At 56.5% G+C, this 18,176-nt stretch overlaps 1 protein-coding gene across 1 annotated transcript; it reads right to left on the reverse strand.

Annotated features, from left to right (window-relative positions):
• Positions 1-1,064: 1,064 nt before the first annotated feature.
• On the reverse strand, positions 1,065-17,945 carry DPT (dermatopontin). Its single transcript, XM_037035158.1, has 4 exons — positions 17,595-17,945; positions 10,522-10,647; positions 4,003-4,110; positions 1,065-1,951 (listed from the first exon to the last, which is right to left on the reverse strand). The coding sequence occupies exons 1-4, from the start codon at positions 17,897-17,899 to the stop codon at positions 1,885-1,887; spliced, it is 606 nt and encodes a 201-aa protein (XP_036891053.1). The 5' UTR covers positions 17,900-17,945; the 3' UTR covers positions 1,065-1,884.
• Positions 17,946-18,176: the final 231 nt, after the last annotated feature.

The raw sequence follows: 18,176 nt of genomic DNA on the forward strand, positions 1-18,176 counted from the left end.
GGAGAAGGTGCAGGTCCCATGAATATCCGGGCTCCGAGTGAATGCATTAGTCACCTTCTTTAGAAGGTCTTCTGAGCTGGGTGCGTTTTCCTGCCCTTGCTTTACAAGGGACTCGATTGCGAGCTAATGGTAGGTCCTGGCACTGGTTTTTAGGGGGTTGTCCTTACCCCAGGGACTCTGCATCCCAGAGTGGTGACTTCCTCTGCAGGCTCAGGTCCTGCTTCCGTGAAATTAAACCACCGAGCGCCTTAATTTCACAGAGCTAAACGGACGTGGCCAAGGTGAAACTGACCGAGGTGTGTAAGGACCGTGGATGACTGTGTGGCCTCGGGTGTGTGCTCACTTGTTCGGGCACGGGCTGCCTTGTCCCCATAGACAGGGGACAAGAATCTAGGAGGGTGAGAAGGGACCAGTGAGAGACAGGGCAGCTCTCTGACTACATACATGGCAAGCAAGAAATAACCATGCAAGCAGGAAACACCTGGATTTTAAGATTTTTTTTTTAAGTTAACGAATTCACTAATGGTTTTGTGAGAATACAGTCTTCTAAGGGAACTAACAGTTGACTTTCGTGTCTGGGTCAAAGCCATCGGTCACAAAGACCGGGTGTCAGGTGTGTGGTTGAAGGGCCAGGTTGGAGAGAGGACGTCTGGGCCTGGTATTGGGGTGCAGGGTGAGGGGTGCAGGAGTCCTACTGTCCTTCAGGGTCAAGCGGAGACGCGGCCTCCTCAGCACCTGTGTCTTCAGGGTCCACCTAGTTGTGGGTCCCTGTGAGACTGTGGACCCTGTGAGGCGGGCTGAAGGGCACTGAGGACCAGTCAGGCTCAATGCAAGGGCGGGGAAGTGCGGGTCCACCCTTTGTCCAGTCACCAGCGAAGGCACGCAGCAGGTCTGCTGTGCTGATTGGCTTTCCTAGCCAGCCTCTGTCATTGCCCTGGTTGTCTTCCCGCACCTGGCGCAGTGCTTTGCATGCATCCCCCTGCGGGGCACCGCTTTCTGAAAAGATGGATGAGTGACCGGAAAGGGGAGGGGTAGAGAGCAAAGAACTGCAACTTCATTTGCAGCGTAGTGAATGTTACTTTTTTTATTCCTTTTATAATGGAGAGAGTACACAGGGCTGGGGACAGACACATCGAGGGGGGGGGGAAGATAGTGCCAAAGACCCCCCTGAACTACGCAGAGAAGCAGAGTGGACCCTCAGGGCAGCCTTTGCCTTCCAGAAAATCAGGACCTAGCCTTCCCAGGTCCTGGCTGCACCTCCAGGTGCCGGCGACTCAAACCTGTTCCCCTTTCCCAACGCAACCCGCAGGCTCTCCTTCCTACCGGGGCACTCGCCCGAGTCCAGTTCTCTGGCCTCATCTGACAGCCTCTTCCCCCAGGAAACTCTTCCAACCCTGTCCTTCAGTTCCACCCCCAAACCATCCCCTCACCCGCTTCCCAGTTCTCCTCCCAGGGTCCTCACCCCCAGAGCAGAGCTGTGCACTGAACTTCCCAGACAGTTATGCCCTGGGCGGGGAGCAGTGTGCCCCTCCCCGCCGAGGACCCTGGCTTCCGATCAGCAGAGCCACTGCCTCCGCCTGCCCTTCATGCTGCCCCTCCACCCAGGGTAGCTCCAACCAGGCGCCCGGCCCGGCCGTGAGCGTGCACGCGTGCATGCGGGAAAGCCATGGTCAGTCCTGCACAATGGTTGGTGTGGACAGGTTGAAAGTGAGAATCGAGCTTCCGTTGTGGGTCTGATTACAGGTGTGATACTAGTCAGGGAGGCCTAGGAAGCGGAGAAGGGACGGTGGCAGGGGCCTCTCAGGATCCAGCCGACGTTAGTGGAGGTGGCCGTCCTGCCCACGCCCCACCCCGCCCCTTGCCTGAATCTGGTCTGCTGGGAGTCTAAACATTCTCGAATTCACAGTCGTAGTCGGTCATCCGGCACATTATGAACTTCCACTGGCGGTCCCTGTGGGGAGAGGCAGACAGCACGGTCAGGCAGAGAGGTGCCGCGGGGGACAGCGGTGAGCCACCCTCGGAGAGGTGAGGGTCTCAAGGGACACTTGTCCTGCTTTGCTCTCGGAGGACGTGTCTGTGAGGGACGCCGTGTGAGGCTAGGAGTCCTGGAGGTCTCCTCACCTGCGGTTTTTAGTCGTCACCACTGTGGGGGAGGGGAGGCTGCTGGCGCCATCTCCCCGTGGTGGGTAGGGCTCAGGGGTGCTGCTGCACCCCTGGGATGCTCGGGGCAGGCTCCCACAACGCAGACTTACCCAGTCCCAGAGGTCAGGTGGTGGTGCCCAGGCCGAGCACCCCTATGCCTGCCTGCACATGGAGGAAAGATCGTGCCCCCCTGTACCCACAGGGAGTGGGGGGCTGACAGTGGAACTCAAGTGGTGGGTGGTTCAGGGGCCGGCTGTCAGCCACAGCAGCCGAGTGGCCTGTGTGCGGGAGCATTGAACCAAAACGTGGCAAAGTAGCTCAGCTTTCCAAGGTTCTGGGTTAGCCTCCCCCCACTGAAAACGTCCCCCTGGTGGGGAGGGCATGTTTCACCTGCCAGACGACGTTTATTCTGCAGTCATTGTAGACGGTAACCTTCCTTGACTGTCATTTGCCTGCCTTCGTACACAGGGAACACAGAGCCAGTGTTCTCGGTGACGTCCCTGGAGTACGGGGCCCTGGCTCTGCTGCTGCCCTGCGTTGCCCTTCGGGGCCGCATAGCATTACCAGGCTTCCTGGGTCTCTGGGTCCCAAGGCCTTTCCTCTCTCTCTCTTTCTTAAATGCATTTGTGTGTGTGTGTGTGTGTGTGTGTGTGTGTGTGTGTCTCTCTCTCTCTCTCTCTCTCTCTCATTCCGCTACTTTTCCTTTCCTGCCGGAGGAAGCCAGTTTCCATTCTAGGCGCTCTCTTCCCTGTTCATTTCCTGATTTGCTACTTCTCGAAACTATGTAACTAAACTAGTGAAACATGCATCTAAAATAAAAATGATGAATGAGTAACACTGAGGAGTTGTCCTGTGAGTGAAACATAAAGGCGTTTGTCCAGGAGGCCTTTTTAGAGCTAATTAATGCTTGGTTTTTGGGTTGTATTTGTTGTTTTCTTTTTCTTTTTTTTTGTTTTAAAATTGTGGGCTTTACTGAATAAGGTCCTTTGGTTAGATCAGATGTCATTTTATTTAAAAACATACATCTTCACCAAAGATAAGTCATACTCAACCTCATCATCGCCCATACTTTCATGAGTTAAGGTACATTTTGTTCTGTTTGTGAAATGTGCATCGGTAATGTTTCCAAAATTCATTTGCTGGGTAAAGTGGTTCTCACCTGACTAAAAGTCGGTCACCTCAACCTTTTAACACCTGAATTTCCCCACACCTCTCTCTCTTTCTGCAGGGAGAAGAATCCTTGTTCTCTTTCTGTTGTGTCATTTCGATGTTATTGAAGGTGGGATCGGGCAGCTGATTGTGAGAGAACAGGGGTGAGGAGTGAGGGCTATTTTCTAGCTGATTAACATTTTCCTCCACCACTTGTAGCTGTGGTGGGTAAGTCACTGTGCTTCCTCTCTCTAGAGCCCTGCCCACCCCCGTCTCCCATCCGACCACCCAGCGTGGGGCCAGGGTGGTGTGAGGATGCCTTCCACCATTTCTGCCCTTTCCTCCTGAAGTTTGGAGAGAAAACGTGCTTTTTGAAACGGAGTGCAGGGAAGAGTTTAGACCCTCAAGGGGGAGGACCGATGAGAGGACTTCCCGCTGTGGAGCAGGCTGGACTTGTCCTCACGTCCAAGGGCGAGCTACTCCGTCCAAGGGCGAGCTACTCCGCCCAACGTGTCTATGAGGATGTTAACTTCCATTGCCTCCCACCGCCCAGTCAGTGTCTCAGCTCATCCCAGACCACCTGGGAACCCATGGCAGTGAACCCCCTGATGGGAATTCCCACAGACGTGGTCCCTGGGTGGAGCTCGCCCCCAGCCCCTCGCACGCCCAGACCCTCGGACCCCCAGCCCGGGGGGGGGGGGTGCCGCTCACCTCTCCACGGCGGAGAACGTGGTGGCTGCCCCTCGCATGTAGTAATCGTAGTCGTAGGAAATCATGTCCATGTCCTCACCGTAGTGGCCGGGGTACTCTGTCGTCATCCTTCGGGGGAGGAACAGAGGGTGAGAGGAAAGAGAAACCGTCATTGCTGGGGGCGATCGGGGGATGTGCTCTGAAGGAGGGGAGGCCTCTGAACACCATGCGGGACCCAGACCGAGGGAGGTGACCTCGACCGCCCTGCCCGGCCCCAGGCTGTGAAAGAGAGGAACAGCTTCCTGCCGTGAAACTGTACCCTGAAAAAGACGCCTGGAACTCGAGGAAATACTGATCGATATCAGTATCAGTTCATGGCCTTCGAGTCGGCTAGAATGACGGGTTTTAAACCGGGGCGTGGCTCATCAGCGGCTCAGGAAACCAATTTGATTGGTTATTGTCACCTGAGCTTTAGAAAAGAAGAAATAGAGGGGAGGGCACCGGTGAGTGTGTCACACGCACCAAGGACAAGTTCTTGGGTGTGTGAGTAAAATCTCTGTTGCACACACGAGTATCTGTGTGTGTCTGTAGGATGCACGTGTCCTGTGGTTGTTTAATCTGCATTTTTCCCTGTGAGTCACGGTCAAAAGAGTGCTGGGAAAATGCGAAAGAAAACGTGAACTCCCAACGATTGCCTGAGCCCCCTGGTGTCTCCAGCACCAGGGCAGTTCCCAGGACACAGTGACTGTCCGCTGAGTGAGCAGATGGCTTTGGGGGAGCCCCTCAACCTCAGCTTCCTGGACCGGAGAAGAGAGAAGCTCCCTTATGGGGTCACCATCGGGACCCGTACAAATGCATGTGACGTGCTGGTCCGTGGTCAGAGTATCACGAGCAATTTGCCGTGGCTTCTCCTTTCTCCTCCAGGATTACGTCCACCTGGGCCTCCCGGTGGGGAGGGTGAGATGAATCTAGTTCTCGTGAGGGGGTCACCACTGGGGGTCTTCAGGACCCAAACAGCCCTTCCAGGGTGAACCGGGTCCCCCGAGGCCTGCGCTGCCTCCCCCAGAGGCTTCTTGGGGAACAACATTTATTTTTAATTTTTATTTTTTTTACTGTTTGTTTATTTATTTATTTTTTAAATATATTTTATTTATTATACCATTACAGTTGTTCCATTCCCCCCTTCATTCCCCTCCACCTGCACACTCCCTCCCCCACCATTCTCCCCCCTTAGTTTATAACCACGTGTCTCAAGTTCTTTAGATTCTATATTTCCCCCACTATTCTTGCCCTCCCCCCTATCTATTTTCTACCTACCCTCTATGCTATTTTCTGTGCCTTCTCCCCCCCTTCTCCTCCCCCCACCCCCCTGTTGCTAACCCTCCATGTGTTCTTCATTTCTATGGTTACACTCCTGATCTAGCTGTCCTCTTGGTTTGCTTTTGTTTTAGGTGTGGTTGTGAATAACTGTGAGTTTGCTGTCCTTTCACTGTTAACATTTTTCATCTTCTTTTTCTTATATAAGTCCCTTTAGCATTTCATATAATAAGGGCTTGGTGATGATGAACTCCTTGAACTTGACCTTATCTGAGAAGCACTTTATCTGTCCTTCCATTCTAAATGAAAGTTTTGCTGGATAAAGCAATCTTGGCTGTAGGTCTTTGGATTTCATGACTTGGAATACTTCTTTCCAGCCCCTTCTTGCCTGTAAGGTCTCTTTTGAGAAATCCGCTGTCAGTCTGATGGGTACTCCTTTGTAGGTGACTGTCCCCTTATCCCTTGATGCTTCTAGGATCCTCTCCTTCATTTTGGTCTTGGCTAATGAAATTATGATGTGCCTTGGTGTGTTCCTTCTTGGGTCCAACTTCTTTGGAAGTCTCTTTACTGGGAACGACATTTAGTGAGGGTCGGCAGTTTGTCTGGTTCTGGTTCACCGGGTCGTTGTGTGTTGGTGACGGACGCTCTTTCCCGTGAAGACTTCAGAGCATGAGGACTGTCTTGAGACGGCGAAAAGACTGGTGGGGAAGCCGGAGGGTCTCCTGATGCAGCAAGCCCCGTGGCGAGAGCCCCGACCCCACTCTCTTGGTCCAGGACCGCTCCTCTCCCCACCCTGGGCCGTGGTCCTTGTTCCCTGAGCTTTCCTTCTCGAGACACGACCACGCTCGGTCAGGAGGCCGAGGCCCACACAGGTGGATCCCATGAGGTCCTGCTCACCGTGGTCACCCAGGGAGGCAAGGCTCTGCCATTCAGAAGTCTGTTCTGAGCCCCTGGAGAAACCCGGGACCTGGACCCCCTCTTCATAGGGAAAATGGTCAATGACTCCAACGTGGACCTGGCAGGGCCTCATGCGGACCGCCCTTCACCCAGAGAAACGGATTTGGTCCAGAATGTGAATAATGCAAGTCAGGATTCAGGGAGATGGGGCAGGAGATGTTTTCCTCACTTGCTGGGAACACAAAATATTTTCCAGGACTTTTGATTGATTGATTGATTTTAAACCTCACCTGAGGATGTTTTTTATTGATTTGAGCGGGGGAGAAACATCACTGGGTGGCCTGCATTCCCCACCCGGCTAAAGAGAGGAGGCTGTCCCTTTCCGACAGGCAAACCATTGAGACGTTTCTTAAGGAAGCAGGCAGCTTGCGATCCGCCCCCTTCCGTGCTGCCCCTCCAGGTAAGGTCCGGGGAGTGCGAATGAGTCTGGTTAGACCCACTTCCCAGGGGCCCGGCGTCCCCGCCGGGTACTGCGGCAGAACCTGTTTGAATAATTTTTGCAGAGGTGAGACAAATAAACCCCAAACACAGTTCTGCGCAGAGGAAAGCACCCTCAGAGGGACGGCCACCTTGGCTTCCCCCAAAGTGCCTGGGGAATTTGCCAGGAGGGACCGAGCGGCCAACACCTTTGCAGCCACCAAAGGCCCCCTCTCTGCAGAGAGACCCCGCACCCTGCGGGTGTGAGAAAGAACTCCTTCGCTCCTGTCTTCCTCTTGCAGCGTTTTGAAGATTTATATTGTAGAAGGCTCAGCTACGTGTCACAGCCCGCCACGGAGGGGCCTGTCCGGCCATGCTGGTTCCCGCCAGGTCTCCCAGGGAAGGGTCCTGCACACTCCCCGCCTTGCATTAGAATCTGAACGGCAGAGTGGGAGTTAAAGATCAACTTTGATGCTGGGCTTGGGGCGGAGAGAGGAGGAAAACGTTCTGACGAATAGATTCTGTCGTTGTTTTTGTTGGCTGGGGCTGTGGAGAGCCTGGAAAATCTGTTCTTGGGCTTCTGTCCTGAGCGTCGGGAGAAGGGAGACAGGCCCGGGAGGACGCAGTGTTCTGGGGTCAGAGACTCTCAGGGCGGAAGGAAAAACGGAAAGTCACCTGTGTTGATTCTGAGGAAGGACGTTACTTTGGGGGGTCAAAACGTGTTATCTAATGAACCCAACGAAAGACCACAGATCTGAGAAGAACTTAGAAAAGAAAATGGGCGCGCAGTGAGGAACGGTCGGTTCCTGGCACCCGCAGTCCCAGCCAGGACGACCTGGGCACGAGGGAGGGATGTCCGGAGACCAGGGGGCGCTTTACAAACAGTCTCCAAAGGCCTGTGGCTTCCTCAGCAGCATGGGTTAGTGGTTTGCCAATGGCCGACTGGACTAAGAACTCAAATTCTCCTACATAAATAATACATCCGCACGGACGTGTGTGTCCAGCCGGCACGCCACCACCTATCGGGGAGTCGCTTTCTCGCCAGAATCGAGTCATGCCGTAACATCCAGAGCGAAGTGAGATCAGCCCCTTGGGTCCCAGCGAACAAAGAAAGTCCCCCGTGTCTGGGAGCTGGTTGGGTGGCTGTTTTTCCCCTGCACAGAGTGGGGCTAATTCTGAATCCCCAAACGCTTCCCAGTGCGGACAGTGGGTGCTCGCTTAGCTAGTTCCCAACAGTGTCCGCTCCCGGCTGCACCCCGGCCGGCCCTCCAAGTGGAAGAGAAAAACACCCCCCCCCACGTGCCCAGCTTCCGGGGGTGGGGTGGGGGAGGGGAGGTTCCCGCGGAAGGGCCAGTGGCATGCACCGTGGGAAGTGCATGAAGCCCGGTCTCGCTCCAGAGGACTGGCAGGAGGATCAGAGGAAACCGTGGCTGTGAAATAAGTCCTTTTCAAGCACAGAGCGTCATGGTAGTCGTGTCTGCTCTCACCATGGTGACTGTCCCTCGGTGCCCGCCACAGCCACTTCCACATTCCAGAGATTTACAAATGGGCCACGTGGTGCCAGGCGAGATGCTGAGACGCTGAAGAAATAAGACCTGATTGCGCCCCAGAGGCTTCGTTCAAATCAGTGAGACGTAGAATGTGGTGACTCAGGCCGTTTGGAAGTGCCGGCCGCCGGCGTGTCCAGACGCACCAGTGGGACGGTGTCATGAGCTGTGTTCCAGGGGGCGCACTGCAGTTGCGCCTTGCTGCTGCTGCCCTGAGTTTCCCTTTGAAAAAGTACCATTGTCGTTGGTAACCATGGTAGCATTCCTGACACCAGGCAACCAGAAATAGAGGCGGCCGAGCGGAACCTTGCTTGGTGGGATGCGCTTCTGAGTAACGGCTCTGCTGTGGCTTTCTGAGTGATTCCTCCTCCTCCCCTCCCCCATCCTTGACCATCCGAGACACGTCCGGGTCAAGGGTTAGAGTGAGGAAGGATGAGTGGCGGGAGGAGGGTGGGCACACCGTCTCCGACCAAAGCTAGGGGTCAGTCTTGCCACCAGAGACCCCACTGTACCCCAACCCTGGCATACCCCTCCGTAGCCCAGCTGAGGGGCCAGTCTTCCTGACTTGGTGATGGATCAGCTCACTGAGTGCTGGCTTGTTTCTTGCTCTTTGAGGTGATTTACTTCACTCTAACTGGCTTTTCCTGTCCCGTGACACAGGGAGGCACGTTTCACTGTGGCAGTGTCAGCCTGTCAGCGCGTCGGGAAGGGAAGATTCCAGAAGGCCCTGAGGTCACAGGCTCCTCCTGCCTGCTGCCTCCTCCCATGGGGGCCCATCTTCCAAACCTTGGACCTGTCTCTGAAAGCCGTCCCGGGCATCTGGGCCGCTCTTCGCAAAAGTGCCTTTGGAGCCAAGATGTCCCGAGGGCTCAGTGCGCCCTCAAAGGTCTCCCCATCCTGAGAGTTTCAGCTCTCCGCCCAGCGCGCCCTGGCAGTCTCTGGAAATGGGTGTGGACGTGCTTGGGTGCATTTTATTTTTCGTGAAGACGAGGTCTGTAGCTTTCATCAGATTGTGACAACTGGGAAAGGTGGTCGTCGTTTTAGGTGAGGGACTTGAGACTCCTTAGAGAGTAAAGTGACTTTCTGGAGGTGACCCGGGTACAGTGGGAAGAGGAGGGAGGGAGGAGGGTCAAGGCGGAGACTTGGGCTCAAGTTTCTTGCTGAGAAACCTCCCACTGTACCCCTTTTCCGTCTCCCCCCTTTCCACTGTACCCCCAATGGGAAGTCCCTGGGTCTTTGATTCACAGTCCCAGCCCACACCCTGGCCGTGCTGCTCTGTGGCCCGTGGGTAGAACTGTTTGGTGGAAGCAGTTTGGAGAGCTGGGGGAGGTGCCTGTTCCATCACCAGCCGCCGACATCAGCTGCCTTTCAGCTCAGAATTTACCAGAAAAATGCTAAGCTTTCGGAGCCGCCTGTCCCCAGAGCTGTGATGCCCCCCTGGGTGTCCTAGAGTACGGCTGCCTGGTCCCAGAGGATACCCATAACCCAGGAGGCTGCCCTTCCGAGCATCACCCCGTAGAGATAAGTCACTTAAGTGAGCCAACCTTCAAACGTCCACACTTTTGAATTCCCTTGTCCAGGGCAGAGATGCCTGGCTCGTTTGCAGGCCGAAGGCGGGTGTTGGGGGGGGGGGGGGAACAAGTTGCGTTGTCAACACCCAGGGTCAGTTATCAGGGAAAATAAATATACACCCCTTCTCCCAGTCAGTGTGACAGCTGGTGGGGGACATTTGGCATCTGCCCAGAGAGTGAGGATGAACAGAAATTCACGGACTGGGACTCTGGATTGCTCTAGAAAACGCCAGGCTCTCTGTTATGTGTCCAAAAGTGCCTGCTCTGTTAGCCACTCGGGCCTGGGGTGGGGTTGGTTTCCTCCTAGAAGGTCTGCAGGCCAAGGTGGTTCTCAATCAGGTCCGGCAGCCTCAGGCTTGATGAGAAGTGAGCGTGACAGAGGGAAGGGACGGGAGCTCGAAGGCCCCTGGAATAGCTGGGAGGCTTTGGGCGGGTCACTTCCTTGCTCTGTTGGCTTGTTTTTCTGCCAAAGTGTAGGAGCATTGGGTGAACGGACTGTGAGCCCCTCCCCGTGTGAACAGTATTCTAGCCTTTCTATTGGTCAGTCATTCGGTCGGTTGGTTGGCTTTTTGATTTGATTGGTTGGCTGACTCATTCATTTTGTGTGCTAACTGCTGCCTTTCCAGGCCTAGCCGAAGGCAGAAACGCAGACCGGAGCGCCGCCCCTTCCCCCACCCCACCCCCCGCCCGCTGGGTAGTTGGGAGGGGGCCCGGTGGGGCCGAAGGCTCACCAGCAGGAGTAGGGGCACCTCTTGCTGTAGCGACAGCAGTAGAACTGCCACTCCCGGTCCAGCACCGACTCGAAGTAGCGGCTCTGGAACCCAGCCACCAGCCCGTTGTTGGAGCACGTCTGGTACCTGGAGAGGAGAGGACGCCCCGAGTGAACTTGTGATGGGGACACGCCGACAGGCCCCTTCCTGGCACCCCAGTTCCCTCCAAGACTGAGTCAGGCCACTCTCTCACCGACCTTGATTCCTGACAATTTACTCCACGGTTATGCAAATGAGAGAGACTTGGTTGTATTTGTGGGATCACATGTGCTCACCATTCACGTTCAGAGGATTCAGAACCTTTCAACGGAAGGAAATTGGGGAACGCTGCTCCTGATGGGCCTCAAAGGATACATTGTTAGATGGGAGAATGCATAAGTGGATGGGTACGGGGGCAGCTAGAGTCTTACAAACGCAAGATTGTATCGCTATTCATGCCATTTAAAAGAGAAGATAATATATTTCATTTTCCTTGAATTTAAAATAAAAAGAAGACAAGGAGAGATGCCAGAATGGATGAACTTTGCATGAACCTGACTTCTGTTAGGAGCAGAGCCCGGGGCGCTGAGTACAAGGCTGGACCCCACACGGCAGGCAGAGCCTGGCGCACACAGCAGTTTGTCCAGCGTGACCGTGTGGGGGAGCTGGGGGCACAGCCCAGGTTTTCCCGGCTTATCCAGGTGACTTCCTGCCGCCGACTGGCCTGCGGGCTCTACGCGGCCAGGAAGAGTGTTGTCGGAATTCTATCCCCCGTGCCCATCTTGGGTCTTGGAGGGTGGAGGCCTTCCTGCAGAGTGGGCCCAGGCCAACCCAGCTCCTCGGTCACCCTCTTGGGTCCCTTTCCTGCCCTAGCTGCCCAGGTCTGATTCTTCAGAGAAGGTCACGCCCTCCTCTCTGGTCCACACACCCGGGTCCCTGCGGTCCCATGAATTGTCACTTTTTTGCTCAACCTGGGCTGCTGCCAGCTTAGGAAATCAGCCCTGCTTATCTTCACAGAGCCTTCCTCACTTAGCGCTGGCTCCAAACCACATAATCCTTTCTCCCTCCGTTCAGTCTCCAAGACCACTGTCTCCTGTGCCTGCCCAAGTCCCAGGGGGGTTCAGGGCTTGCGGCCTTTTCTGTGACGACGACCGTCCTGTTCTCCAGTGGCCACAGTGGGCCCCACAGAGTGAGATCTCACAGCCCTGGCAGAATGGGTCTCGAGCGGCCCCTGGTTCTTCACGCTCCCTGCCCGCCTGGCGATGAGCATGAGCAGGGTGGGCAGCTGCCTGGGCGCCACGGCCTGACAGCTGCTGGAACGCAGCCCTGTTTTCCAAGTAAAGATAAGTTTCCAGAAAACATCGCAGATAAAGTAAGAAGTACCCTGTGCCGCTGCTGGGTGGGCGGGGCCTTGCTGACACTCGAACTGTAGAGCCATCGGTGACTGGATTTCATTTTCAGTTACTGGAAAGGATCGCGTGGATACGATGACCCTGACGTTAAATACATTTCATGTCTCTGGCCAGACAGCCTGTGTCCTTTTCACTCATTTATTGTCCACTTATCCATTCGTGCATGTATACATTCAGGTATACAGTACATTTAATGTTTTAATTCACTCCCCCCTCCACAGACTTGCTCTCAGCTGCTTTTCTGTCTCTGTCCCCGTGTTTCTGCATCGGGAGCAGAACTGAGGGGTGGGCTCCATCCTTGGTCAGCCATGCACGCCAGCCCACACGCCCTGTGCCCAGGCCTTGTACGTAGTCCCAGCAGCCACAGGAGACCGATAGTGCAGACCACGGTGTGAATGGAGACCTCTGCCTCTGTCACTCTGGCCTTCTCTGCTCTGCCACAGCTCACGTCCCATCGGGGCTCTCACCACCTGGCACACGGGCCTGATGGGAACGGGCTCCTAGGGACTGGGACCGTGGGGCGACTTTTAGCCGTGAGCACGAGGGGACGCCAGTGGAAAGCTCTGAGGGTCACGAGCAAAGCCTGTGCGTGTGCGTGTGTGTGTGTGTGTGTGAAGAGACACTTGCCACGGCCTCCCTCTTCCCGTCCCTGAGAGCCTGCCGTCCTCTGCATCAGCCCTTCCGGAAGGTTCCTGTTGTGGCTCCAGAGCTGTGTCCCATTGTTTTGGTTTGTCCTGGGCACTCAGACAGCCCCAGGGAACAGTGTTCCCATGGGGGTAGGTTCCCACAGGTAAAAATAAACAGCGAGATACGCTGGCCTCACGCCTGGGGCGCCCAGGCCGAAGGCAAATGAAGTTCCAGGAATTCCCCGCTGCTGTCAACCCAGCAGCTGCCCCCACGGTCCTGTGCGGAACGTGTGTGTCACTCTCTCACACAGCACCCCAGATAAGGCCGCGCAGTGAAGATTATTTGGACACTCCACACTCGGGCCTGAGAACAGATGGGGCAAGTCAGATCACCGAGCAGAACCGCCCTCCTCGGCTCCCGGCCCATTGCCCTCCCGGGTGGGCTAGGAGAGCCTGCCCCGGGGGTCTGGTGGTACACACGGCTGACCCGATGAAACCACCCTTTCCAGAGGGGGATCTTTGTGGGTTGGGGTCTGTCTCCCTGCTCAGGCGGGGAGCAGGGTGTGGACTACCCTGCTGGCTCACCTTGGGCAGGACCCATGCCCCGTAATGGCCTCAGTTTCTCATCTGTAAAATGGGTATGATAGCACGTACTTATTGAAGTTCTTGTGAAGGCCAGATAAGGCAATGGTGCCTTTTAATGCCTGACTCATTGTTCATTGTTACACACTTCCGTGTAGTCCGCACGGCGATGTGAGCCTGCCCTGCCAAGGCCGCCGTGGGCTTTGGGTCTGCCGTCCGTAGGAAGCTGTGTATCCACACGCGCCTCCTGAGAGCAGTTCCCCGCAGTAAAGCCCCGCGCTGGCCGTCTCGGGGGGCTGATACGCAGCAGCCGTGGAAGTCATGCTCCCGTGTGGCTCATCACCCCAGGAGACGGTGAAGTCCTCGCAGGGGGAAGATGATGTCATCTTCAGCTCCCAAGCATTCATCACGGTGCCTGATGCTTGGGTCCGGCCAGCGGGCAGTGGGAGACGAGTCAGCGAGTGACTGCTTAGGGCACCTCGTTTCAGGGGCGCAGGCCTGGGGACTTGGTTTGCTGGAGGTAGAAACAGCTGTAGAGGGCGGCAGGACTTGCCCGAAGGCCGCAGTGGGGCTGCCGTTTGGGGGTCGCTGGGTTTGTCTCCCCGGTTCACCGTCTCTCTGTTACTCCAGGATAACGCAAAGGAACACGTGAGCACACGCACACACTCGGGGCGGTGCCCTGACTCCGCAGCCATCACTCACTGGCGGGGAGGCTGACGTCTGGCCAGAGTCCAGACAGAGCGAGCCCCCCGTGGGAGGAGTGACCCTGCCATCCTCGCGAGCATGGCCAGGACTTGTTTTTGCAAAGCTCCCCCGTGTGATTTATTTGTTAATTTGTTTATTTATTTCTTCAGTAATCACCAAACTTCTTTGTAGCAGACACTTGTTAGTTGCTTCCACAGCATTCATGGTGATTGGTTTTAGCTTTGAAATTCGGGGAACATCAAACTATCTCTTTTTAAAGAGTTTGTATCGAATTTATTGGGGTGACATGAATAAATTACATAGATTTCTGTTGTGTGGTTCTGTACACACGCTCTGTACACTGTATTGTGTGTTCGCCACCCCTAGTCGAGTCTCTTCCCGTCACCGTGTATCTCCCTTTACCCTCTCCCACCTCCTCCACCCCCTTTCCCTCTGGTCATCCCCGCAGTGCTTGCTGTCTGTGAGGGTTTTTTCCTTTGTCTTTTGCTTAACCCCCTCACAGGCGTTTGGCTTAGGCTTCGGTTTGTTTCTGAGTCTCCTGCCTTTCTCCTGGGAGCATCACTGTAGCGCCCCGACAGCTTCTGAAATGGGAGTCACTCCTCTCCTCTCCTCTTCTCCCCCCCTCCCATCCCCCCTTCACCCCTGGAATGAGGACCCAAGTACCCAAGGCCACAGAGCTACAAGGTGACAGAAACAGGAGGTATAAAGCAAGTTTCCGGATTCTGAGACTGAAGCTTTTAGCACCGCACGAGAGCTTGCCCTCTTTAGAAAATTCCAGCCTCACCTTGTTCCACGCAGGACCCAGGTGCCCCCCAGCCTGTGCCCACCCCCCACCCCCCAGCACCTGTGGCACGCCCTGGGGTGGCGCGGTGCTGCTCCTGGGACCCAGGTCATGCCCCTGGGCAGCTGCTGGTGCTGAGCCAGCGCACGCGCTTCAGAACCTGGATTTCCACAGAGCCACCAGGGCAGACGGCAGACAGCCGAGTTCCGGCCCCCACCGTGACGGAAACACCTTTGGAGACTGTGCACCACGGAGCCAGTGCCTGTGGCAGACGCCACGTTCTGCTGTCAAATCTTGGGAAATGATTGGTCCGACTGTGTGATCCCAGAAGGACCCCCCGCCCCCCCATACTCTGTGCTCTGCTTGGCCCTGGAATTGAGCTGGGCTGCTTCTTGCAGAATTTCAAGACTCCTCCCCCTGCCTCGTAACAGAAACCTGCAGGCTAATTTGGTTTTACAAGGCGGCCAAATCGCACAAAACCATCCACTCTTCCCGCAGACCAGATTATGAGCCTGGACGGGAAGAGATAATTGTTTCCCAGCCAATGAGCAGTTTCTTTCCTCCCAGACTTTTCCCTGGGACTGGAGTCTGAACTCAAAGCAATAATTACCTTAAAAAAAAAAAACCCTCTGATATGGGCCCTGGGCAGCCGAGTCCTACTGTGAAGCAGCTCTTTTTCATGGTTGTGCATTTTGGACTCTGCCATTAGTGAAGGGGGAGGGTGCCGTCCAGGGACGAGGGGGGAGGGGGACCCGTGCACTCTGCACACTCCAAGGTGTGGGAGAGGAGGAGGGGCAGGGAGGTCTTGCCTGCCAGCAGCTCCCTCGGCCAAACAAAATGATGCAATTCGCACTCCCTGGCTTGGCCGCTTTTCTTCAAGTTGTTTGGGAGTTAATGGCAAACCAGTCACAAGTTGTCAGGTTTAAAAGGAAACATCCTGTGCCTTCTCCAAACAGAAAGAGGAAGGAGAGCAGCAGGGTGCAGGAAAAATCCAAGTGCACTTTCGGGGCCAAGCAGAGCACAGAGCGCGGGAGGCGTGTCCCCCGAGACCGTGCCTATCTGGCTGTTCATTTTCCAAGTGAGCCGGGAGCCGAGGGGCTGAACCCCAGGTCCAAGGTCACATGAACCAGGATCCTAAACCAGGGCTCCTGACTCAGAGCCCAGAGCTCTTTGGGGCTGAGGAACCGTCTCTGAACACTCCTTGACTGTGGCTGCAAAAGGGGCCATTGGAAAAGGGCCCCTCCCATAGAAGACCCCCTAGATGGCGGGCAGGAGGGGCAGTTTAACTAGGTCATCCCTGGGCTCCAAGCCAGGCTGTGGGCCCCGTTTCGGGGGGGTGGCTGGAGACTGTCCACCCCTGAGGCCAGGCTGGTCTCTGACCAGACAGCCATCAGCAAGGGGTTGGGTAATGAAGCCTGCTCACCAGGGCCAGTGGGAGTGGACGAGGCCAGCCCAGTAACGGGCCCCCCACTACTGCCTGTGGGACCATCTCCCCACCCTTCCACAGGCTGGCTGAGCCCCTCCCCAGTCATGGTACCCAAGCTGGTCCCCAGCCCTCCAGACTAAGGCTTGGGTGTGACCCTGCAGACCCCGACCCTCCCTAGGACAAGCGCTGCCCTGAGTCCAGTCCTGTGGCTTTGAGTCCAGCTCTGCGGCGCTGACCCTGTCCTGCGGCCTGGGCTCTGCCGGCAGAGCCCACAGAGGGCAAAGGCAGTGGGCCCTCAGCAGCTGTGGTGGAGCCCTGATGCTCACTGGGCCCAGATCCTGGCCCCTCACTTCCCGGCCGGCGGACCCCCATCTCTGGACCCCTGTCTGTCTGACCTGGAAGTGGCCCCCACATCTGAGCTGAGCATCAAGTGAGACAACCCACGCAGACCCCTCGGTGTGGTGCCCGCTCAGGGTGGCGCTCAACCAGCAGCCACTACTTACATGACGCAGAGGTCCCCTCCCTTGCCTGGCCCCTCCGCCCATCAGCGTCTTTCCCCTGGATGGCACGTGACTGCTCTGTCTGCTGGCGGTGTGACCCCCAGGGTTCCATGCGTGACCACCCCCAAATCCATGACACCGCATGAGCACGTCAGCCGGGCATCTGCCTCCCTGGGTGGGGTCTACCCCCACCCCACCCGTCTCCGTCCAGGTGGTCCCGCCTCCATCCAGGCAGCTGTGAACACCCGGCCTGACCGTCAGTTGCTACCGGGATGGGCTCCCGACCACTTTGGGGGCTGGGCAGTCACACTCCACAGGGGAGCACAGGCTGGGGCCTCGTCCATGCCACTGACTGTGGCCGAGTCCCGGCAGGTGAGACCAGCCCGCCTCCCTCGCAGCTTCTGGTTTGCTGTTTTCCAGGACAGAGGGAAGGCGCTTCATGTAGTAACGAGAGAGCACGTGGAACAGCAGGAGGGAGCTCTTTCATACCGCCTCTCCTCGCCTTGTCTTCTCCCCCCACAACTCACTGCTCCAAATCAGCATTTCTCCAGCCATCTATGCCAGGGTCTAGCTGTCTCTTCCCCCCAAAGCCAATGCCTTTGTGAATCAGTAAAGATACATGGTTCCAGAGCCACGGTGCCATTCGGATGCCACAACAGTGTTAAATTGCTACACGTCTCTCGAATATTTGCCATCTCTGTGCTTACCCTTTGCGGGACAGACCCACACTAGTCCCTGGAGTGCACGGAGGGCTGGGCTGCTTCTGGAAGGCGCAGGACCACAGAGGAGCGCATCTGCCGCAGACACCCCCCTGTCCTGGGGGTTGGTCCTGAAACCGTAGCTGGCTTGCCCCACCCAGAGCCCCAGCGGTCTGGTTCCCAGTAGGACTGGCCCAGGTGTTCGTGGGCGCTGTTCCCTGAGGGCCAGGCAGCCCCAAGGGGGAGGGATACGTGGTGACTGTCCCAGGCCAAGTGCAGCAGCGTCCCCTTACCCACACGCAGCGGCGTCCCCAGTGTCCCTTACCACTGCATGCCAGCCCTGTTGATCTCCTCCCACCAGCACTCGGTGGGCTGCCCCAGCCTCTGGGGCGTGGGCACGCACGCGTAGTTCCACTGGCGGTCCGAGCCTTCCTTCTTGCTGAAGACGCTCCTCACGGCCACCACCACCTGCCCCTGCGGGCACTGGAAGCTGAAGCCCTGGCGGTTCAGGTTCACCCACCCGTCGTCGCCGTAGTCATGGTACTGTTGGTACGGGTAGCCGTAGTCGCCATACTGGCCCCGGGCCACGGCGACCAGCGGCAGAAACACCCACAGAGGAGCGAGGGTCATGCTGCCTGGGCTCCTGGCAAGAAGTGTCGCCCGAGGCCTGCTGGCCGGGCCGTTTTATACGGCGGCGGCCGACATGTGGCTTCCAGATGTGGGTGCGCAGGCTCCAGCTGCAGCGTGTCATCCTGTAAGCAGAACTGCTCTGCGCGAGACCCCGGCCGAGAGTGCATCCAGCTCTTAAGGTGGAATTCTAGGAAAACGCCAGGGACGGGCAGATGCAAGAGACTCTCTGGAGGAAGAACAGCTTTGCAGGTAGATCGTAAAACCGAGCGGCTTCACG

This window comes from Sturnira hondurensis, unplaced genomic scaffold (genome assembly GCF_014824575.4).
Source record: "Sturnira hondurensis isolate 20B ecotype Veracruz unplaced genomic scaffold, ASM1482457v3 Scaffold0022215, whole genome shotgun sequence".
Taxonomy (NCBI): domain Eukaryota; kingdom Metazoa; phylum Chordata; class Mammalia; order Chiroptera; family Phyllostomidae; genus Sturnira; species Sturnira hondurensis.